This window comes from Cricetulus griseus, chromosome 2, assembly GCF_003668045.3.
Source record: "Cricetulus griseus strain 17A/GY chromosome 2, alternate assembly CriGri-PICRH-1.0, whole genome shotgun sequence".
Lineage (NCBI taxonomy): Eukaryota > Metazoa > Chordata > Mammalia > Rodentia > Cricetidae > Cricetulus > Cricetulus griseus.
This window is the reverse complement of record NC_048595.1, coordinates 434,738,330-434,766,187: the sequence shown is the minus strand read 5'-3', so window position 1 is coordinate 434,766,187 and position 27,858 is coordinate 434,738,330. Positions and strand designations below refer to the sequence as shown.

At 43.1% G+C, this 27,858-nt stretch overlaps 1 protein-coding gene across 4 annotated transcripts in view; it reads right to left on the bottom strand.

The window, feature by feature from the left end:
* The window catches only part of LOC100756292 (rhomboid-related protein 4), a 118,833-nt gene that overhangs the window by 74,541 nt on the left and 16,434 nt on the right, over nt 1-27,858 (bottom strand). For 3 of the 4 annotated variants that reach the window (XM_035441058.1, XM_035441060.1, XM_035441059.1), the window contains exons 2-3: nt 23,252-23,757; nt 21,884-22,016 (exon numbers count right to left, since the gene is read on the bottom strand). In XM_035441058.1, the coding sequence (XP_035296949.1) occupies nt 21,884-22,016; nt 23,252-23,684 (566 nt within the window). In that variant the 5' untranslated portion in view covers nt 23,685-23,757. Of the gene's footprint in view, nt 1-21,883; nt 22,017-23,251; nt 23,758-27,858 lie in introns of those variants that run through there. The other variant, XM_035441061.1, reaches the window with a different exon arrangement.

Here is a 27,858-nt window from a genome sequence, read left to right as displayed (position 1 = left end):
AAAGATTGCTATTTTAACCCCAAATTCTAATCCCTATGGTTAGGTATCAGCTGATCTATAATGAGTAAAACTCTTGACAATAAAAATCGAAATGCCCTACCTACCCCATGACTCAGAGACCTAGGTATGCAATCAGTATTGCATACCATGAGTAGCCATCGCTATCACACTGTGCTTCCCCAAAGCTTTATTGGTCCATCTGTTAATGTTAAACAAGAGGGCAGAACAATCAGCTGATGAGATCAGCCTGATGGAACAGTGGTCAATAGCAACAAGTGTCACTCAGTTCTATAGGTTTCTCCACCCTGGTGTTTCAGTATCCTTAACAGTACTAGAAAAAACCTAATGCCGTTCCAGTCAGTCCTGTGGTTTAAGTGGGCCAGAGTGGATGGCTGTGCTCTACTTTCTGGAATGGACAGTCTTGTGAAAAATGCAGGATGAGAGTTGATGACACCTCTGTCACTACAGAGGGAACTCTTCTGAGAGTGAAGGTGAGGAAGGTTGGCTTTGAGATGTTCCCTTATTCCTGGCCCTTATCCCTTCACTCCCTGCATGAATGTTCCTGGTCCTCAGTCCTTGATAAACCTTCACTCTGCCCATGAACAGGACCTGTGACTTGTTTGAAAACCAGTAGAATAGAGCTTATCACTTTCATAATTATGTTCACCTCACTACCGGACTCCTCTTTGAAGGGAGTTGGTACACTAGGCCCCATTCTAGAGACAGAAAACTAAAAAGTTGCTTCCAACTAATGGCAAGGCTTAGTCCAACAACCAATGAGGGGGCAAGTTCTTTTAACAGCCATAAGGACTGGAAGCAAGTCCTTCCTGAATAGAGCCTCCAGATGAGACCAGGGCTGACTGACAACTTTCTTACAGCCCCGGGGAACAACTTGAACAGACATGTGGACAAGCCATGACCAGGCTCCCGAGCTAAGAAATGGATCTGACTAGTGTGTGTTTTTAAGCCAATATTCTAAGAGTATTCTGAGAGTACCTGTTACCTAGCAGCAGATACATTAGAGCCCAGAGGAGACATTGGAGTGGAGGTCCACAGTTGTGGAGACTGTTTGACTCTCTGAACCATATCATATTGGAAGTACCTGGAACCCTGGTGGGCACCACTGGCAATTTTATTTACACAGAACCAATATTTGTCCTCTGGTTAAATCAAGTTCATGGGGTTTCCTTTTGTGGCCAAAAGAACCTTGGCCGAGATGAAAAAGATGACATAGGCAACAAAGAATCAGTGATGAGTCGCACAAAAGAGTCTGCTGCACATTGGTTTAGTTCCTATGGCACCTAAGACTACAGGGAGACAGAAAAAAATGTCACCACACCAATGGAACAACAACCAAGACATTAAAGCTACTGCATTAATCCCAGAGCTTGTACTCTTTGGGTGGACACAGTACAAGTGCCCATGTGTAGGTGATAATAAGAGTCATACTACATTAATAGGCGAAAATCCATGTGAAGGAATTCTCTACAACAGTGGACACACTAGAGGGCCGGTCAGAGATCCCTCACTGCAGAACTCTACTTCTAGGAACATTCTCTTCAAGAACTCTTTAAAATCCATGCATATTTCAAGAGAGTTGCTAGCAAGTGACTTCCAAAGGAGTCCACAATTGACACACTACCAGAAGATCTCTGTATGCTCTGACTGCCTTGGGCTTCATTCACCTGTCATTTCACCAGCACCCATGGATGACAACACACAGACACTAACATGGCAGCAACATTTTCTGTGGTAGCTCTCAACAGGCCATGGCTTGAATACAATTACTGTCTCACTTTACAGGTAAGGGGCTAAAATTAGAAAGACGCTGAGCCCAGGACCCAGGGCTTTGAAAGCCAAAGTATAGGTGTGGCACTCAGCACTCTGACGCTGAAAAAAGAAAATTCATCTAGTAAATCCATGCCCGGAGGCTGAAGGACAACCTCTGCAGCCTTGGCTGGATTTGCAGGCTCCTGGAAAAGTATAATTTGAATTTAGAGTCTGCACAGAGGAGCAAGAAAAACAAACACATTTATGGTGAACTGTTGCAAAACTGTTCCTGTAGCTTAAGTCTAGCAATATCATGCTCATAACCACAAAACACTTCCAAAATGTAATCTACACTGCTGATTGGCATTCTTCAACAAAATTTCTTCAACTCCTCATTGATAGGCTGGATTTAATCACTGTCACTATTTTCTGAAAGCATGCCTAGCTCTGGTTTTCCACTGTGGGGTCTTAACTGAACATTTATAAACAATTACATGCAAAAAATCTAAGAAATCCAGATCAAAAGGGAGCTAGGGCCAGTCATTAAAGCTGTCAGCCCTGAGAAGGCCCTTAACTATGTGGAGCACATAAGGAACACCTGCCCTGCCCCCAGCCGTGTACCTCCCATTGGGTGGCCATAGCTTGGGGTCCCATGTGAGCAAGTGCTGGAGCATCCACAATCTGCACGTTCCGGACACTCAAAGGCAGTCACATGCAATGTACTCTTAGAGACACTGGGGTGTAATTTTTTAGGGCAACCACAGTAATACTCAAAGTTCTCAACATAGTGTTTGAAGAACAGTGTTTTCCATTTTAACTACGACTCTCTCTGTGGCTTCCAGTCACTTCCCAAACCCTATAAACACACATGAAATTGACCGTTATGAGAGCCACTTAACTCTTTGGGGATAAGCAGATCAGAGAGAGTTCCTGAGTGTGACCTCTCCCATTTTTATCCACAGAAAACACCCCCAACAGTCATAAGCAGAATGAGAGAAAAAGGGTTTGGTCTTCAGAAGAACTGTAGTTCTTGGCTACTTTTTGGCAATGTGTGGCATTACACTGTCCAATAAAGAGTTTTCACAAGGTGGGAGGGGTCCTTTCTTACACTTTAAAAAAAGAAATGGGACAGGAAGAGTGAGAGAAGGATGACTATTGAGGCAATGCTAAATGTAGCTAAAAGTTGCTATGACCTGTGACCGCTGCGGCTTGCCTGCTACTGTTCAGTGAACACAGGAGTGACTTCTGACTAATTCTTCTTCCAGTGGAGCTCAGGCACTAAGGGCTAGCCGGCAAGCACTGGGCACAATCCCTCACTCGCTGTTAAGCAACTGTCTCCCAGTGTACGCTGTCTGTGCACTCAAGAGACAGAGATCCTGCAGCACTCAGGATCTGAGCGGAAGCATCGGAGAGGCAGCCACAAGATAGCCATCGTGTTAGACAAATCAGACAGGACCTGCTATCAGGAACCTAGCTTTCCATTTTCAAAACCCAGCATCTACTGGAATGATTGTACTGCAATTCTTTAATGGGAAAATGCAACCAGCAACAACAAACATCCATCAACTCCACACTGGTTATTGGTACAGGATGGATGGGAGAGGGTTCATTTTTAATTCATGGTACCTTCTTGTATATGCAATACAAAAGAAGACTGCAAGTTTATAAAGTCATTTTCAGATGTCTGCATAGTGCTGAATTATTTAAAACTCATTTGACACATACACACACACACACACACACACACACACACACACACACACACACTTCTTACAATTTTTAAAATACTGTTTGACAACAGCATTTTCAGCAACTGTAAAAGTGTGTGCTGGAAGAGATTATGTGCATACCTTCTTTCATTAACAAGTCCTGGGTATTTTTACCCATGGTGCATCACACCTCACATCTCTGTTTTAAAGAAATGAGTGAAAGGAAGCCTCTGTCCAGAGTTCAAATTATTCAGTACCTATTTATGCCACCTTGTAAGTAAGATTAACTGGTTCATTAAAGTCCAAAAGTTCATTATCCTGGGCAACCCTCCTTGGAAAGGTACAGAACCATGAACTCCTACCATCACTGGGACTGAATGTTCTCTGGGTAAGAACTCATTAAATAAAACCCAAGTGTAACTTTGAAGAAGACTGAGGATCTGGTTGGAAACAGCAGGTAGACACACAGAGTCCTGGAAAATTTTATCCTACCCTATACAGCTCTAAAACCACCCATCCCAATGGAAAACATGGGCTTGCCACCTGGGCTATGCTGATTAAATGTTTATTTAATTGATGACCTTTAATCATGAGAACTCACAAAATTTTCTTTTCAAAGCAATTCTCATGTGAATTTACTGTGCACAAATTCCTAGTGAAGCTATAACATATTGAACTAATAGACAGAAAACTTCCTCCCAGAACTGAAATGCACATGGGAAATGGGAATATTTGAAAGAGGCTATGATCACTTCCATATAAAAGATTAAGATTTGCAAAGGCGCTACTGTCTAGTTATACTCCAATGGCTTGGCTTTCCCACTATAAATAACATATTTGCGCGTGTAGGCATTTGAATGTGATTGGCCCGCACAAGCTCATAGGGAGTGGCACTATTAGGAGGTGAGCCTTTGTTGTAGTAGAGTATGGCCTTTGTTGGAGTTGGTATGGCCTTGTTGAATGTAACTGACCCCCATAAGGCATAGGGAGTGGCACTATTAGGTGGTGTGGCTTTGTTGGAGTGGGTGTGGCCTTGTTGCAGGAAGTGTCTCTCTGTGGGGGCGGCTTTGAGGTCTCCTATGCTCGAGTTACACCTAGTTCAGTTTTTATTGCCTGTGGATAAAGATGTAGAACTCTCAGCTCCTTTCCTAGCATCATGCCTGCCTGCATGCTGCCATGTTTCATGATGATAATGGACTCAACATCTGAACTGCAAGCTTCCCCATTAAATGTTTTCCTTTTAAGAGATGCTGTGGTCATGAGATCTCATCACAGCAATATTTCTATTGCTAACAAAAACACCATGAAAAAGAATTTGGGAGGAAAAAAAAGTTTAAGAAAAATGATGAAACATACCAATACATCTAAGATAGCCACTAATAAGATTTTGATGTTTTTCTTTAGCCCTTTATGCATGGCTAATTTTTACCTTGAAGGAAAAACAAAAACAAAAACCGAGGGTGGTAGCTTAGCAGCAGAGTACTTGATTAACATGTATGAGGCTCAGGGTTCCATCCTAGGATGAGAATATATAAAAATAAAGTCAAAGCCATACTATACATAATGCCTAGTATTCTACTTCCCACCCTTATTTTACTATGTGTGTCTTCCAAATTACTAAACTAATTTCTAACAACATCATTTTAATGGCTGTATAATACTCCACTGTGTAACAATTATTGATTTATTTACCTACGACTGGACATTTAAGTGGCTCCCCATAGTCCATGTCAATGCACAGAATGATATCCATCTTTGTTTGTTGTGTCTATGGCTATTTGTAGTTTGTACAGATTCTCAGAAATCAAGGGCCATAAACTATTTTCCTGCTCTGGACACTTGCCATCTATGAGTGTTGCAGAATGTCCACCCAGTGTGCTGTCTACCAGTTTCATATCAATGCCTGGGTCACTAGACCCTCAGTAATACTGATGGCTTTTTTAAATGGCTTATTAACTTACAGAGGAAGCAGGCTCATTACTGTAACTTCCCATTACTTAACAAATCAATCTTTATGCCATGCATTTAGTGTGCACTGACTTACCTCTGTAAACAACAGCCTTTGCCAATCTGCCTGTTGGGATTTCTCTTGAAGCTCATGTTGCTCATTATAAAAGAGTCATTTCCCCCATTTATTTCTAGCGTTTTATTCTTTTAATTTTGGTTTGAAATGAATTTGGACCTGAAAAAAACAAAAACAAAAAAAAAACCTCCGTTCCTTTTGTCTACATCTAAAACTATGTTCACTACTTTTAAGCTTAGAAGTATAAATCCCACCCTGGCACCGTGAGATGCTGGAGACGGAAACCAGAGGATGCTGAGGAGGCTGACGTCAAGGCAAGATCTCCATTTCAGAACTGAAAGGATGATTTCCTTCACATATTCTTAGGCATTTTCAAATGATTCTTATCAGATTTTCTAAACAGCAGAAGTCATAAGATAAAGCTCTAGCTTTGTAAAAATAGCAAAACAACAACAACAACAAAAACCCAAGCAAAAACCAATACCTAATTAAGTGATACTCTCACTCATCCGATGATGCCTAATGTTAATCTCATTGTGTTCGTGGCCTGTTACATACTAAAAGGATGTGTGTGTTAGAATCAAGGAATTGCTATAATAGAAATTATAGTGGTAACACACACTGTTAGAAATACAACTTGTTATTTATTTGACCTGTGTACTATAAATGACTACAATATTAAAGTGTTCTCCTTTTGAATTCAGAAGGGAACAATGTCCATTTAAAAAGAGATAAATTAGAATCAAATTGCTTTCACTCTCATATAAGCTAATGAGAATCCAACTTTAAATGGAAGGAACGTTTATGTGGTCTGCAGCCTGCTCTCAGCTGTTATCGCAGAATAATTGATGTACTAATGATTTCAATTCATAGCACCCACTGTCTTCATTTTGCATAATTCGAACCAAATCTGAATACAAATGACAAACAGTCCTCTTGCCTGTTTAGTACCCATGACCTTTAACTAAAAATCACTTAATACTGCAGGAGGGGAATTTAGCAGATATAAGAAACACTATTTTGAAACATTCCTCCTCACACAGAAATGGAAAGAATTAGGTAAAAGTATCAGCAATATCTGGGCTATGGTTTATCATCTAATTATTTGACAGTGAATATTTAATCATGAAACACTCATCACCAATAGTGTCTCCTGAAATTCCAAAAAAGCTTATTCTAAATAGACCAGGAGGCAGAGGAATAAGTTTAACATGTTTTCATTATTTTTTTTCCATGAAAAAATATTACTGTGGAAAATTCAAATCACTGTAATAACTACATTTGTAGTTAACTTTCCTATTTAAAAACCATCCTGTTTTATATGGATGATGATGGGTTGACTACACTCCAGTGGATGGCCACACATGGGCAAATAAGCGGCACAAATTAGACTCAGTGGGTTGTTTAAAATGAGGACACGGAGTTGGGAAGGGGTGGATCAGGGGAGTTAGGGGGAAGAGTTCGAGGTGAATATGATCAAAACACAGTGTGTGCCCACGTGAGATTCTCAAAGAATTGATAAAATGTTAAATCCATCACCTATCACATAGAGAAACCTATTGCATGGGGCTGCTCCATTGTATCAGGTTCAGGTATCACCTGCTGAACCAGGAAACACGACCTTTTTTTTTTTCAGTTTTCAAATAAGTTGATCTTTTAAATATAATCTGCAACCATCATTACCTATAACATCTAACGCACAACACTGAAGCCTCCCAACCGTCACCAAGTCACCATAATGGCTCGTTAACAAGCCTGTTTAGTTAGGTATAGACTGAGTAGGTGTTATCATTCAGACAGCAACAATCACATCACGGCATGATGGGCAATTAGTTCCAGCCACCTTAGTGAATGTTATTCCAGACAACCCCACGTTCAACTGGAGCCACAGCTGCTTCCTGAGTCTACCCACTGCTTACTGTTGTTACCCTGAGCTGGCTGACTGGGGAAAGCAGCCCCTAAACAGAACCTGAATCATTTACAGATACAGAGTCTTCCAAAGCTCCCATGCCCAGGATAGTATGGAAATCTTTTATACAAGTATTTCCACCTCTGTTTGCAACAGGTTTTTAAATGGAACCATAGCAAGCCGGTCCAATTACATAGGATGATATGAATTCCTGTGACTAAATTAAAACTTGCTTACAAGTTATGTGACGAGGCTGACACAAAAACAGACAAGAGTAAATGCTCACACACAGATGCTCAGAAACGGTACTTCCCAAGCTTCATTACAAAATAAGTAAAGCCACCATCAAGGGCAACAGGAGTTGCTGTGGACCAGCTGTGTCTTTGTGGAAGTGATATAACGACCCTGCAGCTCAATGGGGAGTGTCTGGAGGCAAGGCCCTCCAGATAATTAAGATAATTAAGTTTAGATGAGGTCCCGGAAGGTAGGGCCTGGAGCAAGGGGTGAGTACTCTTGTAAGACGTGACACCAGACAGTTTGCAAATGTCTGTGCCCTGGCGTCTGCCCTTCCTCTTCACTCCTTCCCTTCCTTTCTCACCCACCCTCTCTCCACAGCCTTTCTCCATCTTGGTTCCTCTCCTTTCCCCCCACTGCTCCCTGCACTTATCACAAGAGAACTAAGGACACATCAAGAGGGTAGCCGTGAGACATACCTAACTAGTGACCTTTTTTTTTTTTTTTTCCTTTGGCACCTTAGTCTCAGACCTCTCAAGGACGAGGGACTGATTTCTACTGTTTAAGTCGGGCAGTCCATGATACATTATGGCGTCCAGAGCTGACGTGGCTGACTCAAGTAGAGTAGAGACTTGAATTAGCAATGAAGTGGCAGCGCCGGCTCAGCACTTCTAGCTATGTGCCTGTTAGAGTTTACGTATGAAATGTCACTCCAAAAGGCTCACCAGTGATGATCTCCGTCCTCAGATGGTGGTACTGGCTGAGGAGGTTCTGGAAAGTTTAGGAAGTGAGTCTCCAGGGGCCATGTCCTTAGAACTATGTCTGCCCTTGCCCCAACCCCCACTTCCTGTTACCAGGGAGTAAGAAGCCACGGCCATTAGCACTAACAGCCATGATATTCAGCATCCATGGAAGCAAGTGTCACAGACTGAAACCATGAGCTAGATAGAACAAGTGTTTCATCGAGTTGTTTGCCAAGTATTTGGTCACAGCAATAATAAAGCCAACACAATGACACAACGCAAATAAAATATTAATTATAGGAAGAACTGGAGGTGTGGCATATAGGAGCTTTTTTGTACTTTTTTTTTTCAATTTTTCTGCTAGTTCAAAACCAGCTTAGAACAGATTTAAAATACTTAAATAGGCCTGTGTCTGTAATATCTACCTCAAACAAAGTTATATCCTTCTTTTCAGTATGAAAGATTTCCTGGAGCAGGAGAGATGGCTCAGTGGACCCGAGTTCAGTTCCTGACACCCACATGGCAGCTCCCAACTGTGCGTAACTCTAGTTATAGAAGATCCAACTCTGTCTTCTGACCTTCACAGGCACTGCATGCATGGTGCATTCAAACACATACAGGCAGAACTCCCATAACATAAAATTAAAACAAACAACAAAAACCTCGAATTTTCTGTTCAGCCATTCAGTAAAGGTGGCTGTAGCCAAGGCCAAGACTGACCAGTTGAGTTCGATTCCAGGGACCCACACAATGAAGGAAGAGAACTTTTAAGAGATGTCTTCTGACCTACACATACACAAAAAAATACATAATGAACAAAGAAAGAATTAAAATGTAAAACAGAAAGAAGGGCATCTTGAGTTTTCTCACCACTCACAATCTATCACAATCTCTTACAATCATTTAAGGGGACACAAACAGACAAATCACAGACAAGAAAATATCCATGGAAACTACTCTATGAAAGCCAAAGGAGACTGACAAACACTGTCAGTCTGCATCAGGCGGTAATACCAGTCAGCAAAACTGGTAAATGGGAAAATAAATTGCAGTACAAAACATTAAATAGTCATTATATCTGAGGCTCCTGGAGTTCTATGATTGCATTAAACATAGAAAACATAACTGTGCACCAGGGTCAGGGGTTAGCTATAGTTGCAACTGTCTTAATTGTCATACATTTTTTTTTAACTTTTCTGCAGTAAATATGTTAATCTTTCAGTTTGAACATGGAGAAAGGGCAAGTTTTCATTTTATTATTCATTCATTTTCAGCTTATTTATAACAATGTGTGAGTGGTGTGTGTGTGAGAGAGACAGACAGACAGATACACACACACATACACACACGGGGGGCTTGTGAGCAGCCACTGCCATAAGCTCCTAATGCCATGATGTTCATTTACTTCAAATGTATGTGGACATGTGGTATATGCACTTACTTGTGTGGGTGTGTGTAAGTTCAAGTACAGGCCAGAGTCAACATAAGGTATCCTCAAAATCACTCTTCACCTTATGTTCTGAGACAGGGTACCTCACTTATCCTACAGCTTGACAATTCTGCAAAGAGCTGTCCAGCAATTTCTAGGGACATGCCTATTTCTGCCTCCCCAGAGCTGGAGTTACAGACATGCACCCCTGGACCCAACATTTGCTTTTCAATTATTCAGGTGTATGACATGTGTATGTAAATGTGTGCACACATGCCATGGTGCACAAAATGGAAGCCATAGGACAACTTTCCAGAGTTGGTTCTGTCCCTCCCTCCACCTTGTTTTTGAGGCAAGTTTTCTCTTATTTCTGACACACTCGGTACTTCAGGCTAGCTGACTGGTGAGTGTGTGCTCTATTCTCCCGTATCCAACTCCAACCTCCCTGTAGACTTCGGGGTTACAGATGAGCAACACCACATCTGACTATTCATGCGGGCTCTAGGGACTGAACTCTGCTCACCCGGTTTGAGCAGCAGGTGCCTTTGCCCACAGAGCCATCTCAGTGACTCCATATGCCTAGCTTTTTACTTGAGTGTCAGAGATCCAAATCCATGTTCTCCTGCTTACATGGCAAAGACGGTCTAAGTCATCTCTCCAGAAACAAGTGATTTTCAGAGGAAAGGTTACACTGAATCTCAGCAGGCAGTAACTAAAGTCAGCTCAGCAGTCAGGTTCAAGTGTCTTCCCTACATGGAACACGCCCAACTTCTATCACATTTGCAGGAATGGGTAGATTAGAGTCCAGCTGCTCAGGCCTGGGCTGGACCATCTCTCCACAGGATTAGGTTTCCCTGTCCACGGAGAAGATTTATATACCATCCTTCTCTTAATGTGTTCCAACTATAGTGACAGGGAAAATATCTTGCTTCAAAATTTCTGTATAAAAGCCATCTCAAGGGAATCTTGATTTGGGGTGAAATAATGCTCCCACACTAAGTTCTGTTCAACTGGAAGCCCTCCTGGAAGGCAGGGTCAATCTGCCAACTCCTTTATGGGAGCACTTAAGACACAATGATAGAAATACATAACCAGATCTCCAAGGACTACAGAGGAAAAAAACTCCCACTTACTCCACAAATCTTCTCCAAACAGTTCTGGAATTCTGATTGGAGCTAAACTCCAACAGCCTGAGAAAACAATTTCCATGAAACGAAACAGGACGATCATCATTCTACATGGATTTGCCATCTCAACTCCAGCAGGGCTCGGGAGATGACTCAGTGGGTAAAGGGCTTTCTGTGCAAGCATGAGAATCTGAGTTTCCGTCTCTGGGATCCACGTAGAATGCCAGGTGGTGGTGGAGAGTCAAGTTAGGAGGGTCCAGTCTAGCCTAGCTAAGTTAGTGGCTCCAGACACAGTTAAGAGAGGTCTAAAGGAAAAAAGAAAGAAAAGGGAAGATACCTGATAGAAACCTCTGGCCTCCACATGCACACAGAAAAGGAAAAGGGAAGAAAGAAAAACACAACAACCTCAGTCAATATAAAGATAAAATGTGTGATCCTGTACTACAAGCAGAAAATGACACTCATTAGAGAAACATGCTTATCCTGGACAACAAATGACTGCATGCCCACATACACAAGCCACTATGTGCTGAACCTAACAATACAGGTGATACAAATTGATTAATTTCTTGAAAAACAGTATAAGCCTCCCTTGAAAATCCCCAATCCCAGGCAGCAGCCCTGGGTACTCTTAGAGAGTATCATGAACGCTGACCAAAACTGGAGAGAACAAGATGCATTCTAGAGCTTTTACCTGGCAGGCTGCTGTTGTTTAGAAGCTTTCTCTGCAACACTTGTTGGCTCAAATATGGCTGGATTGGCATGTTTACCACCTGCTTGTACATCTCAACTCAGTGTCCAGCAGTTTTTGTTCATTTTTTACTGTTATTGGAAATACTTTTACTTTTCAAAAAGTTTACAAGGAAACGTAACGCTGGCATCTGGGGACCATGCAAACCTTTACACCTCTTTTTCTTCTTTGCTCTCTATAACCAGGTATATTTTTTCCAAAAGAGATATGTTAACAACTTTGCTTACAACTGAACTACTACTCTTAGTGTTTCTGGTTTAGAAGAGGTATGAATCGCACATTTCACAGACAGATTTTGAGAGTTGGTGGTCTTTAGGAAACTCCATGGACAAACAGTCCTTGTCCTAATAAAGTCAGGCAATCTGTAATCACAGCCTGTTCTTCTCATGGCCACCAACATCCTGGCGATTGAATGGGCTCTTCCATTAGACAGATTCTGACACTATCCATATATTTTCAAGTCTAGCTGAAGAAACTAGTGGTAGATTTAAAACAGAACTCAACTTTTTTACAACCTATCACATCGCTGTTTTTAGACTTGATTGAGCATCCATACATAAAACTGAAACCAAAGTCCTTTTGAAATAGTATTTAGCCAGACTACCTACAAGCATCATTGACTCTGACTCCTTTCCCCCCTTCCTCTCGGAGACCTCTCCCTGTCTTCCTTATGTCTTTCTTTCTTTCCCTGCCCAGGAGGTCTTACTATGAAAGTCTAAAAGTCAATTCAACATCTTTTTGATCTTCTGCCTCCGTTGTGCTGCAAACAGGGCATGAGAAGCCATGTCCAGCCACAACTTTTAAAGGGTTCCAATCACAGTGGAAACTGTTGCTTTTGAAACCTTGCCATGTGACTCACAGTTCCACACAAGCTCCATATGGATCTGTCAAAGTCTCTTTGGTTCTCCTTTATTTTAGCTCACAGTTTTCCCCAGCCAGCTCCCCAAGGCACACCCTCTTCATGCTCTTTCTCCTGCCATTTGCCTCACTGCTGATGTCACACCTGCAGAAAAAACTCCCCAACATAGCATGGCACAGAACTGTCCCCTTAGACTCAGATTCTGTGGGTCGGGAATCCAGAAAGACACCACCAGGTGGCTGGTCTTTGTTCCATACCGTCTATAGCCATAGTATGAAACCCCGAGGCTGCATTGAAAGTTAACGGCTCCCAAACTGGGAATTGACGCTGTTGGTGGCTGGGACCAAGGAAGTTACATTTCTTACATGGAATCCAAGGACAAATATTCTCACTCATAAGGTGAGTGGAAAAAAAAAATAAAAGGCTTTGACCTCAGCACACTATTTAAACTAGATTCTATTGAACAATGTGTCAAAATTCTACCAGGCCACAGATTGGGGTGGCCTAATTATAAAAGGAAAGATGGGGCAGGAGACACCATATACAGTCACTTTCTAAACTGTCACTCCCAACCTCTTAATCCCAGCGACAGAAATCTAACAATCTACCATGTAGCTAGGTCCCTGTGTGTCAACTGGCACTTCAGATAAAATCTGTCCAAACTCAATTCACCTTCCTTTCCTGGTCCCTCCATCCTTCCCATAATATGCATACAAAATTCACAGTTTGGAGAGAAACCTGGAGGAGCTGTCATCTGTCTGTCCAATGGGACACAGGTATGTTATACAGTCAGTGTTAGTAATAGAGGGACAAGAAAGTGCTCCCTGGAGAACAGCTGGTTGTTTAGGGTGACAGTTCGTAATTTTACATTCCCCTGCCTCTGTTGCCTCCTACTTGAAGTTCCCTTGGAAACTATCTACTGCCCCGGTTCTGTGCCCCTGGATTTCACTTCACACAAGCTGAAGAAACTAACAGAGGAACTAGTGTTGGAAAGAACAGTCTGGGGAACAATGTCCACTTCAGATCCAAGGATGTGCCACAGGGTCTTCCATGTTTCTTGACTGAAGTATTTCTATTTCCTTTATGAAGGGAAGCACACCTCAGCTTGTCTTATTTCCTAATACTGAATAAAGACACCTTTCCCTCCATATACCTAGTTAGGGTTTCTATCGCTGCAAATAAAATCCTATGGCTAAAAAGCAAGTTGGTGAGAAAAGCATCTAATCAGGCTTCTATTTCCACACTATTGTCCATCACTGAAGGAAGTCAGGGAAGGAACTCAAACAGGGAGGGCTGCAACCTGGAGTGGGAGTTGATGCAAAGACCATGGAGGGGTGCTGCTTACTGGCTTGCTCCTCATGGCTTTGTTCAGCCTGCTTTCTTATAGACCACCAGCTCAGGGATAGCACTACCCACAATGGGATTCCCCTACCCCAAATCAATCACTAATTAAGAAAATGCCTTACAGCTGGATGTTATGGAGGCATTTTCTCAATTGAGGGTTCCTCCTTTCAGGCAACTCTAGTTTGTATCAAGGTGACGTAACAGTAGCCAGCACATCCTCCATATACATGTATCTTCCCTTCATAGGAAGCCTCTTAATCATTGAATTAGAGCTAAATTCTTCTTTCACTAGACTAAAATGCCTATCTATTTCATTTCAGTTAGCAGCTTTTGCCAGATCATTAAGACGCTATGGGGAAGGTGTTTTGGTTTAAGTCAACACTGCAAAGGGACCCAAAAGCATACACACAGGGGGGAGGCAGTCCTCTAGTCTTCCTTTCCTTAGGATTTCATTCATAACTGCTGGGGGTTACAGCCTTTTACAACTGAGACATTGAAGTATCAGGCCCTGCCCCTGTCAGAGCTGGAGGAGGGGTCCTGACCACGTGCTCACATATAGTTTTGTAAAATTTGTGAATATGAGATACCTTAACCACAATCAGAACTGTTGTCTCTTTCCATTTCAGCCTCCACACTTCTTCCCATGTCACATGGGGATGGGACAGCCACAGTTTTGGGGTTTCCCTTAAGTGGAAGCTGAGTTAAGAATAGACTTAGTTTGGGTTCAGTAATGTATGTATGTATGTATGTATGTATGTATGTATGTATGTATTATGGACTACTGTAATTTCTGTGTAAAGTCAATCATCACAGTGCAAAAATGGCTTCCAGAAATGGCTGTACTACCCACTGTGTATGCTCACTACAGACTGGAAGCACAGGCGTGTTTTCACATGGCACTGTTACGTATCCCAGCTTAGCTAGGGTTGGCAGTATGGTGATCAGCTCAGAGTCAGAACTTGGCGGCTGCAAAACTCTTCCACTTGCCAAGCATGTAAAGCCATGAGCACCAGACTCAACACTGAGAGCTGTACAGGCTAGTTTTTGTCAACTCCACACAAACCAGAGTCACCTGGGAAGAGGGAACCTCAACTGAGGGATTGCCTCCACTAGACTGGCCTTTGGGCATGTCTGTGGGCATTTGTTTCTAATTGATGATTGATGTGGGAGGGCTCAGCTCATTTTGGATGGTGGCACCCCTTGGGCAAGTGGATTCTTGGTGTATAAGAAAGCAGACTGAGCAAGTCATTGGGAAGAAACCAGTATGCAGTGTTCCTTCATGGACTCTGTAACAGTCCTGTCTCAGTGTTGCTGCCTGGAGCTGGCTTCCATCAGTGATAGACTGTAAACTTTAAGGAAAATAAACCTTCCTTTCTTGAGTTGCTTTTGGTCATTGTTTTTTATCACAGCAGCAAAACAAACCAGAACAATAGTCGAGACAGAAATTAAATAGAAGTTCCTCCATGTCAAAACACTTGTGCAGCATGATCCATTATAAAGGTCCCAGTTTCAATCTCAATTTTAGGAACCAAACAAATACTCTTAGGGATTAGGCAGTTGTAAGGACCAAGCTAAACTGTCTTCAAGGTCTATCACAAGCTACAAACAGGAGTCAGACACAGCGTCATGGACTCCCGGGAACTGAACTGACAAAGGAAACTGTACACTAAAGGCATTATGTAAGTGTTTTAGTCACTTGACAATCATCCGAGTATTGGGATCAGTGAAGAAATCAATCTCATATTATACCACCGATAAGGTGACAGCATTCGAGTCAAACAACATCCAAGAGTGGTCAGTGCAAAAAACAAAAACAAAAAAAACCCAACAACAACAAAAAGCAAAAAACAAAACTAGAAAAGCCCAGGGTTTTATAGTTTGTCCATGAAAACATCCTGATAGAGGCTTTCCCAGACTGAACAATAACTCAACGTTACATGACAGGTTATGAAAGAGTGTTTTCTGAACTAGTTAATAAAAACCTGAGTTTGAAACACCCTGATGTCCTCACTCCAGAAATTCAAGCCCCAGGTTGTAGGGGGCCGTTTCCTGCATGCTCCATTACAATAATGGTGCCTGAAGACACCAAAATGTAAATTACTTCACAGGCGCTGGGTAATCTCCATTCCTTTGATCTCTGCCTATCCCGTGGCTCATTTGGCCTGAGGAGCTGAAGCCATTCATAGGGTAACACGTCCCAGGCGGCTGGCCAGCCTTTATTAGGGATGGGTTTTCTTGGTTCAGAGTCTCCGCTCTGGTAAGCTTATGCTCTCCCCTCACAAGATGCATTAAAGCTTGTCTGCAGAAGGATCCGAGTGTCCTGCGTATGATTTCTTGCCGGCCGAGAAAATACAGCGCGCGCGGGACATATGGTGCCGAAACCCGGGAACATGTGAACATCTCTGGCACCGCGGAGACCCCTCTAACGGGGCGGATTCAGAACTGCAGGGTGGTAAATTCGGAGAGGTATGTTTTTTCTGGACTTTGGCTTGGGAATGTTGCTATTTTGGGAGGTTAATATAGAGGCTTCTGTGCTTTTACTAGGAGCTATTTTGACCTTTCTCACTGTTGTAACAATCTTAAAGAAGTCCAAAATTACATATCAGAAACCGAATGTGGTGAGAGATGGGGCGCGCCCAACAATAAAATATAAGGAAAAAGGACCTCCCGGGATGTCTAGTGACAAGGGAGTGAATAATTTGTTAAGAGAAACAACAACAAATAAGAAAAAAGGACCTCCAGGGATGTCTAGTGACAAGGGAGTGAATAATTTGTTAGATGATTCTGTAAATAAGTTTAAAGCTTTAAATCTTGATAGCTCTGATGACTCTAAAAGCTCAAGAGATAAAGTTTTAGAGGAAACAGCTCAGCTAGGTAAAAAAGAAACAAAAAAGGAGGGAGAGAAAATAGGGGATAACCGGTCACACCCCGGTAAATTTAAGAGAAATAAAGACTCAAAACCTAGCCTCTGCCCTACAATGAAACTAGAGGCCTTGGAGCTGAGCAGCTCAGACTCTGAGATTTTAGACTCTAGCAAGGAAGCAGAGCTAGAGGAGGAGGCAGCACGATACCACCCCGATAGATATCGGCTGCCAAAAGTGAAAACAAATATGAGGCCACCGCCTGTTAATCCAGCGGGTGTGCTTCCATCAGCACCCCCATTATTTGGTGCCGACTCCTTCTTACCATCAGAGGAGCGGAGGAAATTACAGATGGCTTTCCCAGTCTTTGATAGGGGAAAAGGCCGTGCCTGCTATTCAACACTTCTTAAAGGCCTGGAATGCCTGGGGCTTTAAAGCCTCATAAACATTGACGCTCGGGCCAAGCGTCTCACCTCAAAACCTAAAAGGCCAAAAGGAAATGGTAAAATGGAAAGATATCTTAACTGATCTTTGGAGAGGCCCGGATCCTATTCTCATAAGATCCAGGGGGGCGATATGTGTTTTTCCACAGGATGAAGAAAATCCTCTGTGGATCCCAGAAAGACTCAACCCGAAGAGCCCCTTCGGACCTTCAAAAGTTGAAACTCCACCCTCTCCCCAGGAGTTGAGAGCCGCTATTGTTATCCAGATTAACTCCTGTCCTTGCCGGAGAGAAAGGGGTGGGGATGGGATTGTTTGATACAGCCGTTTGTGGATTGCTGTTACTTCTGGCTGGTCTGTGAGAAAGGGATGGGGGTGGGATTGTTTGATGCAGCCGTTTGCGGATTGATGTTACTCCTCTGGCTGGTCTGTAAGCTCGAGGGCTCAAACAAAGAGAGATCGCCCAAGCGCTTATATTTTGGCTAACTATGCTTAAGCAATAGGCCGCCGGCCAGACAGCTCTTGCACACCCGGAGCCTAGGCTCATTGCACAGAGTAGAGTGTCTGGTTTGAGCAGCCCCAATGAGGGATGCTGAGCAAAGGCATCGCACAGAGTTGCCTAATATGCAGGCTTCTCTGAGAGGTACGTTGACCTGCATAAGGGTTACCTGCCCCGAGCCTCCCTTTCCCAGAAAAACGGCAGAGGACAGGTCAAGAGCGCTTCGGGTCAAGCTAACAGCCTGATGGCGACTCTTGTACACAGTCTTAATGTTTGATTTGGGAAGGTACAACCTCTACCTCTATCCCTCAACATATGGGTGACCTATTTGCTTGTAAAAATATAAAGCCTTTTCATTAATTAATAAAAAAAGGGGGATATGTAGGGGGCCGTTTCCTGCATGCTCCATTACAATAATGGTGCCTGAAGACACCAAGATGTAAATTACTTCACAGGCGCTGGGTAATCTCCATTCCTTTGATCTCTGCCTATCCCGTGGCTCATTTGGCCTGAGGAGCTGAAGCCATTCATAGGGTAACACGTCCCAGGCGGCTGGCCAGCCTTTATTAGGGATGGGTTTTCTTGGTTCAGAGTCTCCGCTCTGGTAAGCTTATGCTCTCCCCTCACAAGATGCATTAAAGCTTGTCTGCAGAAGGATCCGAGTGTCCTGCGTGTATTTCTTGCCGGGCGAGAAAATACAGCGCGCGCGCGCGCGTGGGACACCAGGTTATTTTCATAGGAAGAGAATAACAAATTCTGCAGCACAAACCTGGGTGGGAAATGCTGCAGGTGGGCCTGGGAACATTCTTAAGTTTTGTGGGTTTCGATGTGTTTGCAACATAAATCGATTCCTAAATTATGGTTTCTTTCCTCACTTAGGTTTTTTTTTTTTTTTTTTCCTTTTGTATCTGATCCCTCCCCTCCTCTCTCCCATCCTTTGAGGACGTTGAACCAAATCAAATAAACTCAATGCCCATAAAATGAAATCTGTTCTTGGTGAAACATTCATCTTCCTCACTCTATAGATGGAGACAATGAGGCACAGGGAGGGTGTCAGATTTGCCTGAGGGCACACAGCTAGCATGGAACTGCTGGTCCTGTGACACTTGGTCTCTGTCCCCTAGCTGGGCCACTCAGTGGCTGTCTCACTCTAGGTGCTGTTTGTTCCTCCTAACTTCTGTTTTGTGCCTAACTCTCTGTTCGGCAGAGATTCCTAATCTGGGCTGGAAGATAAGCCTAGCTATCAGAGTCCCCTTACTTCCATCAATAAGATGCTGGAGGGTGGCCTAGCCCTTTCCACCCATCCTGAGTCGCTTTGGGAGCAGGGATACCTCTTCAAACACAGGCAGCTACCAGGGTCCCAGGAAGAGAAAGGAAATGAAGTGACAAGTGTGAAGCTGAGCAGTCAGGGGCAGTGACACCATGTAAATTAAATGAGTGTGAGTACTTCCCTCTTGGGGTCAAGTTCACCCCCTGCCTATTGCCTGCCTTTCCTGGACACGCTCCTTCATGGCACTGAAGGACAAGGGGGGGGGGTTGCCATCCATGGCTTTATGAAACCCAGAGATGCACCAAATGTTTGCTTTGATGGACTTTTTCTCCCTGCCATATGCAGGGCAGCCCACAAGTAGCTTTAACAAGAAAAGCAGGCTTTGTTCTAAAGACTCACTGTGTTTCCCCAATGAAAATTCTATTTGACAACCACCAGAAGGCTCACAATGGAGGGTACCCAAAGCTCTGGCTTCTCCCATCCTTTTATTTTCCCTCCCATTCCTGCTCCCCCATTCCCTACCTCAGGCTTTTTTCTTTTTTTTTTTTAAAGCTATTTCTTTTATTTCTTGAGATAATAGATCTGTCCTCAAGAAGCACTTATTTTTTTGGTTCTCCAGACCAGTGGTCAGCTTAATCTGTATTTGGACACATGCCTAGGGAGATGCTTTGATATTAGAAGTTTATCATTCAAAACAGTCAAATCTTAAAAATCAAAATGTTTACTCTTTCAAGCTTTAGAGATGGGAAATTTCATTTGATTCCTGGGCTCAGGCTATCACACATCCCCGCACACAGAATAAGGGTATTTATGCAATCATCCCCTGTCCATGTAAGTGGAGATCCTATTTAAAAAAAAAAAAAAAAAAAAAAAAGCAAGCCTGGTGAGTGCTTCACTGCATGAGAATATTAAAGGGCACTGTTTTCCAGTGGACTCATTATAGGATAGAAGTTTAAGCACCAGAGGGGGTGATTTTCATATGAATGTTGAGTGCTGCTAGGCACAGACAAGAGCCTATTGGGTACACAGAAAACCAAGTCTCCTTAAAGAAGTAGAGAAACTGTGAGTGACAGGTAGAGACAGACACCACTACACCCTTTATCAAAGAAAACTTTGAAGATTTTGTGGGGCTTTCTTCCTTGAACTGTCACAAATCTCAACACAATTATAAATGAGTGGTGTTCAGTGCCACATCTGTGCCATTTATACGCCAGCTGCCAATGGCTGCCATGATGGAGGATTAGCATTAAAGAAGGTTCCAAGTTACTAGGCCTCCACACAAAACAGGGAGCGTGGTCTGAAATGAGACATCGTACCCAATAAGTCATACAAATCAAAACCCAAATAAAAGCTCCCAGCTGAACAAAACTTAGATAAATAGGTGGACAGATTGATTAATAAATATCTCCTTCTGTGTAAGCAGTGACCAGGTCCCTACAGGAAAAATAAGCAAACAAGCCATACTCCCAGTTGCACAGTACAGACTGTGTGAACTGAGGCTGGTACAAGAGATGGGGTTTATGACATGATTCATCCTCCTTTGTCTAAATGGCAGAGAAAGAACCAAAACTGCAAAGCTCAGTGAATGGGTGGGAGTCTGGAGGTGAAATCACAAAGAGTCTATTGTCCACTGGGAGCTATCAACCTCTACATCTCTATGTTTTTACGGTTCCAGGAAATGCCTTATCAGGATTAGAGGTCCAAATGGTAATTCTTGGAGCCCTGACGGTTCTGCAGAGGGGCCTCTGAGGAAGCACATTGACAAAGGAGTAAAGGCAAAATAAATAGAGCAGGGCCTATACTGTTGTGGGATATTTTGATAGTACTCTGACACTCCCGACACTGCCAATAAAGTTTACTTTGAATCAGAGGGCGGAACAAGCTACTAGCTGACCAAAAGCCATAGAGATTTTGGAGGACCAAGGATGTATAGAAAGACATAGGAAGTAGTGTGTGTGGGGGGGGGAGGGGCTTAGAAAGATTCTTGGCCTTTTTAGAGCAACGAAGGCGGGGTGAGGGTGAGAGTGTCACAAGTTGCTTTTCCACCGCTTCTCTGACCATTCAGGTTCTTACATCAATATCTCACTCCCGGCGGGGGGGGGGGGGTGGGGGGATGGGGGGTGAGGGGGTGGGGGGGGGGTGGTTATTGATAAAGAATAATTAGATAAATGTTTCAGCCTAAGGCTGCCTTTCAACCCCAAGTGGTTCAGAGTTCAATTGTTTTGTTATTGTCTTGTTTTTGAAACATGTAGCTGAGGTTGCAATCCTCCTTGCAACCTTGCAATCTAACTTGCAATCCTCTTGCCTCAATCTCCTAAATGCTGAGATTACAGACTGAACCACTACACCCAGCAGAGGTCATCCATTTACTGTGTATAAATTTTATTGCCAAGACAATTTCTAGTTTAACATGGCCCCAAAGCTTTAGACCAGTGTGCATGTTGTTTTTTGTTATTGTTGTTATTGTTATTTTAATCTTTCTGTGGTATCTGTGTGGTTCTCTAGAATATTGTTATTAGAATTCACTCCTAACTGGTTAATATTGATCCTCAAGTCTGTACACTATGATCTTTTATTCCTAGTCACAGGGGAAGAAACTAGAACACCTAAATTGCACAGTTCAGTAGCTGACAGGATTCAACCCTGGAATGTCTAATATCAAAATCATGGAACTCAAATCTGTTTTCACAGTTAAAAAATAAACTCCATTGTTAAAAAGCAACTTGTTTTGTTTTTGTCTTAGTTTTTGAGACAGGGAGTTTCTCTATAACCCAAGTTGACCTCCGATACCTAAATGCTGGGGTTACAGGCCAACACCACATAAAAAAATAACTTGTTTCCTCTATTATTTGGATTCCTTCTCCACAAGGATCATCAAGTTCCTCGTGTTTATCCCCTGACACTAAAGACTTACCCTGGGGTGCAAAAGTGAATGGCCACCAGCTCTGCCCAGCAAGCCAATCTGTTGGGGACAAGGAAGCCCAAAACGTTGACAAAGCCGCCAGGGAAGTAATGATTGCTAAGAACTTTCAAAGCAAACAAAACTCCTAGAAGAGAATAAAGAACACACCAATATCAACAACTCAAATTCAGAGAGAATCACTGGGCACAAAGAAACCAAACAGGAAAACTATTAACAATAAATCCAACTTTCTGCTTTGGAATGCGGTCAGTGAGCATGGCAGCCATTCCTTTGATGGATCCCAACATGGAAGTTCAAACTGCTTCCAAGCCCAGAACACACAAAGCAGGAATTCGTCAATGGTATCAAACACCAGGGAACTGTCCCTTTAAAACAGTAATTTTATGCCATATGGACATGAAGAATGGACAAATACCACTAACAAGTATTCCTTTAGCCTCTATGGAAAAACACTGAAAGCAGGGTGTATGGACTCCAATGGAGCTGGAGTTACAGGTGACTGTGAGTTGCCCAACAAGGATGCTGGAAGCTTGGGTCCTCTAGAAGAGCAGTATACACTCTTAACTCCTGAACTAGCTCTCCTTCTTGACTGGATATTTACTTTAATGACATTATTGAGAGGCACAAGCAACATCATCCTCTCGGTAACCGTGGACCAATTCATTTCTCCCCCTTTCAAGCTTATGAGTCATAAGAGTAACTGTGGAAGGTACCAAGTACAACAGGCTAAGATAAAGGTGGCACAGTGTTTTCTGGGCTTGTTCTTCAGGAATGCCTACAATCCTTGGGTGTACTGGGGTAAAGGAAGGCTGACTCTGAGAGGTTTCACCTGCAAATGAGATATATACAGTCAAGACCTCATCTGCCCTGGGATGCCTTCTGAGGCCTGGGGACCAGCTCACAGTGAACCCAGGCTTATGTAGCCCCTGAACTGCCAATATGTGAGTATTCCACTTGCTTAGTATTATCTGTTGCATACGAGTATATTATGCCTCACTGGACTCAAGACAAGTTGGTAAAAGTGAACCCTGAGCCTGCTTCACAGGCATAATCAGTTTTTCGAGAACACCCTTTTGAAAAGAAACCCATGAGTCCCTCCCTAGCGTTACCATGAGGGAGCCAGTTGTACGCTTCCAGTACTGTAAAACCATCTTCTGGCAGGCCCTAGTCCTAAGTGCCCAAGAATGCAGATGCAGCATACTGGGGGGCAGCCTAAACGATGCCTTCGTATACCCCAGTCAGTTTGCTCCTCAAGATGCAGGCCCCAGCAACCGCTGACCACTCAGGATCCTGTCCCCTCACCAACTAGGAAAGGAAACAGGCTCTCACAAGTATTTCCTGAGAAAGTGTCCACCTTACCTGAGAAACCGACCGCACAGTTCCTTCTGAAGTCGGGTTGATTCATTAATTCGGCAAGAGTGAACTGCAAGACCAAATACACCACCCCTGTAAGTAGGGAAAATGTGGTGATGAGATAGGCAAACCATCTGGTCCCCAGTCTTCTCTCCAGCTTTATTCCTTTCCAGAGCATGGACACCATGTTGAAATACAAATGCCAGTCATCTGCATGGTGCAGGGGAGAAAGCAGTAAACGCTGCCAGTCTTTTTGCTGGTAACACTTTTCCACACTGATGCAGGAGTAGTACAGGGGCTTCAAAGGATTCAGGAAGAACCAGATGTTGAGAGCCAAGGTTGCCAGGGTAACAGGTGGAATATTGTTGATCCCAACATGGACCACTTGAGAAAGTAGCATAAGGAGCCCGACGTTGATCCCTCTTGATCTCCGCTGCATGGCGGGATATCAGGAGCACAGATGGTGAAGTGCGTTGGATTAGGAACCCAGGAAGGCACGCAGGGAGCAGCACCTGAAACACATAGTGTGCGTGTGATACCCATCAGCTGGGAACTGTTTGCTGCGAGGACACTCACTGGAAGATGAGCATGCACAGGCCCGCCCTACTTCTCATCCCAACAGAGACACTTACTTTCGCTAACATCTTTCTTCATTCCACATTCTAAAATAGAAATTTTACCCCAGGGCCCAGTGGACTTAAGGACAGGCATGCAGTATGGTCATGAACTTGTAATGTGTCTTTCTTAATTAATTAACTAGTTAATTAATTAAAAGATAAGCCTAGAAACCTAAGTTTGATCCCTGAACCCATAAAAAGGTGGAAGGAGAGAACCAACTCCACACAGTTGTCACTTGACCTACACAGATGCACTGTGGTGTGCACACCCACAATATACACATTATATATACACAGAGTAATAGTAACAGTAATAACAATAGAAAAGGCATGGGCTAGGGAGAAGGCTCAGTGTACAAAGCTTGCTATTTAGGCATGAAAACCTGAATCCAGTCATTCAGAGGGAGGACCAACATCTGAGCTTGCCCTCTGACCTCCCACATACATGCCACAGCACATGTGTGCTGGCACTCACACGTCAGTCATACACACACGCCAAATACATGTACACACACACATACCATACACACATAAGCATGCATCATAGACACATAAAAAAGATAAAAATGACAACTTGGATGATGACAACCAACCCACAAAGACAGTATGCAAACAGCAATTTTAAGCAAATCCTTGCCAAGTCTCTCTATCTCTTCTATTATTTTTAGCAGAAAACACTCAAAATGCCAAAAAGCAGGTTTGTGAACATGTTATGGTCTAACCCAATTTTCATACTACCTGATGTCAACTCCCTAAATTCTTTGTCATAAGCTTTTAAAAAACCTATCTATGTGCCAAATCATACGCTGAAAAATGCAGCCCTTGTTTATAAGCTCACTTGTCACCAAGAAGGATACCAACCACTGCCATAGGATGTTGTAAGCACAGAGAGGAAGCCCACGAACCCAGGCACACAATTACGCTGATGGTGACAGACAGGATTACTGTCTAAAAGACTTCATTTGAGTTAGTGACAAGGAAGAGTTCGTGGGTCAGCGGTACTCCACTGCACCCTCTAGACTGAGGCTGGCATTGTGACACGCTTTGGATGACAGAAAGTAGAGGGGCAGATGATACAAGAAGCCCAAACCTAGCCCCAAGATACAACTGCAGGTGTCTGTTCCTGTGTGGGCTAGAGTCTGGGCTAGTCGGCACAGGCTCTTGTCCTCCGATGGTCCTGGCCACTGGCTAGCTAACCCTACGACTCAGAGCTGCCTAGCTGACGCAGATGTAAAGCAGATCCCGGTGAGCCCATCCTAACCTGAACCATGGAGAGATATGTGCCGGAGTGGTTTGGTAAGCATAATCACTGATCCAGAAGGTATTGACTTTGCAGAGGGACTGGTTCTTGTTCATGAGAAGCACCTAGTGAGCACAGAGGGTAGAGTGGGCAGAGACAGGCTAACAGCACGTCCATAAAAAGGATCAAGGGTTTGGAAGGAAGAACAGACAGCGGGGGTTAAGGGCGTCAGGTAGAAATACAGGCAGAGATAAAGCTCATTTACTGATGTGTGTTTTCCCACGGAGATTTCTCAGTGCCCGACTCCAGGTAGCAGTAACTAGACACTAGACCACACATGGGCTTTATATTTCAACTGAAAAAGGAAAATATTTAAAAGGAAAAAATTTGAAAAGCTTATACTTAACACCATAAGCGAGCCCATTGCTCTAAACTGAAACAACCAGTAATACCCCAGGACTGCTAGAACGTTCTAGAAGCAAAGGAAGTACTGGGAAAGTGCTAATATTTTCATTTCCATAGGGTCATATCACTTACGTTGAAATCAGTCCAACAAAGGGCAGAATTCCAGTAAGGCTCAAACTGCATGTCTTCCAATTACTTATTCTTCTATATATTTATAATGAATTCCTCTCATCTTCACACCACCCCCTCCCTCCTCTCCCACTGGCACCCCTGTAAACAAGTCCCCCCTCCTCTCCATGCACTTTTATGTTTTCTTCTTGTGAATTTAGAGTTACTTGCTCAAGTGTGGGAGGAAGTTATTGAGTGGAGCAAGGGCCACTTATCTATCTATGGCTATACCATTGAAGAAAGTGGTATAACACCCCACACGCTTTGATTGCTAATAGTCCTTTGGGGAAGGGTGTGACAGGCCCAATCTTGTACAGTCTTGTGTAGTGAGTTCATGAGTGCAGTGGCTATGTCACATCCAGAAGCCAACTTGATACTGCACACCTCCCTCCCATTCTCAGGTCTTGCATTTCCCCCTACCTCTTCTAAGATGCTCTCCGAGCCTCAGAGGGTGCACTATGGTGATCTGGATGAGAATGGTTCCCATAGGCTCATATGCTTGAGTAATGGTCTCAAGGCTATAGAACTATTTGGGAAGGGCTGGGAGGAGTATGTCCTTATTGGTGTGTCATAGTGGGCTGGCTTTGAAGTTTCAATAGAATCATGGCATTTTCAGTGTGTTCTCAGCCTCCTGCTTTTGAGGTTTAAGATGTGAGCTCTCATCTATTCCTGCCACTGTGCTTTCACTCTGCCATCATAGATTCTAACGCACTGGAACCATTAGCCCGATTTAATGCTTTCTTGTATAAGTTGCCTTGATCATGGTATTTTATCAAAGCAATAGAAAAGTTACTAATGCAGGTATTACAGTTGTCCATGTTGGAGCAGAACACTTCACCATCGATTATTCTCAGCCTTTTGGACAGTTAATGGGTTTCTGCATTAATCAATGTCTGCTACAGTAAGATGTGTATCTGAGGAAGGTGTGCTAGATACTTTTTTGTCAACTTGATACAAGGTATAGTTATTTAAGAGGAGAGAACCCCAATTAAGAAAATGCCTCCATTAGATCAGACTGTAGGCAAGCTAGTAGGGTATTTTCCTAATTAGTGATTGTTTGGGAAGGGCCTAGCTCATTGTGGTTGGTACCACCCCTGGGCTGGTGGTCCTGGGCTCTTTAAGAAAGCAAGCTGAGCAAGCCACAAGAAACAAACCAGTACACAGCACCCCTCTATGGCCTCTGCATCAGTTCTGGACTCCAGGTTCCTGCCCTGTTTGAGTTCTTGTCCTGGCTTCCTTTGGTGATGGACTACAAGTGTAAGCCAAAGAATCCCTTTCCTCCCCAACTTGCTTATGGTCATGGTGTTTCATCACAGCAATAGGGACCACAACTAAGACAGAAGGCTAAAAAACAGCACTTTTGGGGCTTGAACATGAGTACTCGGAATGCAGTTAGACTACATGATTGTTCAGCAAAACAACAGCAGGAGATTCCCCTACTAGAGCCTAGGGGAATGCTCTCCAGTCAAGGGCTCCTGACCAGGTTCATAAAACCAGGCATGAGTTCTGTCCTGTGGTGTAGACCTCAAATCTGACCAGAAGACCAGGACAGCTTCGTGATCGTCTCTATTTGCTGCACAGTTTTAACAACCTTCCCATCATGTAATGTGCATTACCCCACCTTTAGAACACTGTATCAACTTCACAGAAATAAACCTTGGAGTCACTTAAAGTGCACTGACAAATTACTTCACCAGATCTATCTGACAAACGAAACGCTATTTTAATTATGTAGTAATGTACACCAGACAGCGCTATATCAAGGTTGTGGCAAAAACATGAAGATTTCTTGAATATTGATGGGGAAATTAGCCATATTTACTTTTAATGAGAAATTAAAAATTAAACAGGTATGTAATAAGAAAAACTACACGGCTAGAATAAACAAAGAAACTGAATTCATAACTTGTGAAACCAGTGTGTCTCAAGGGGGGGTGGGGGTGGTAGGAGTAGAAAGGGAAAAGAAACTAATTACAGGGATTTTCAATTCCACTTGCAAAGCAGAAAATATTTCGCCATTATCATTTACCAAGGCTGTATATATCTCAATTTCCAGATTTAAATGTTCAATAAGAACTGAAACCATTAAATGGCAAGAATATACACCAGCCATAAATTCTATTCCCAATTTGGTATGTGATACTAACAAAATTAATTCCACAAGAGAAACAGACATGATAGAG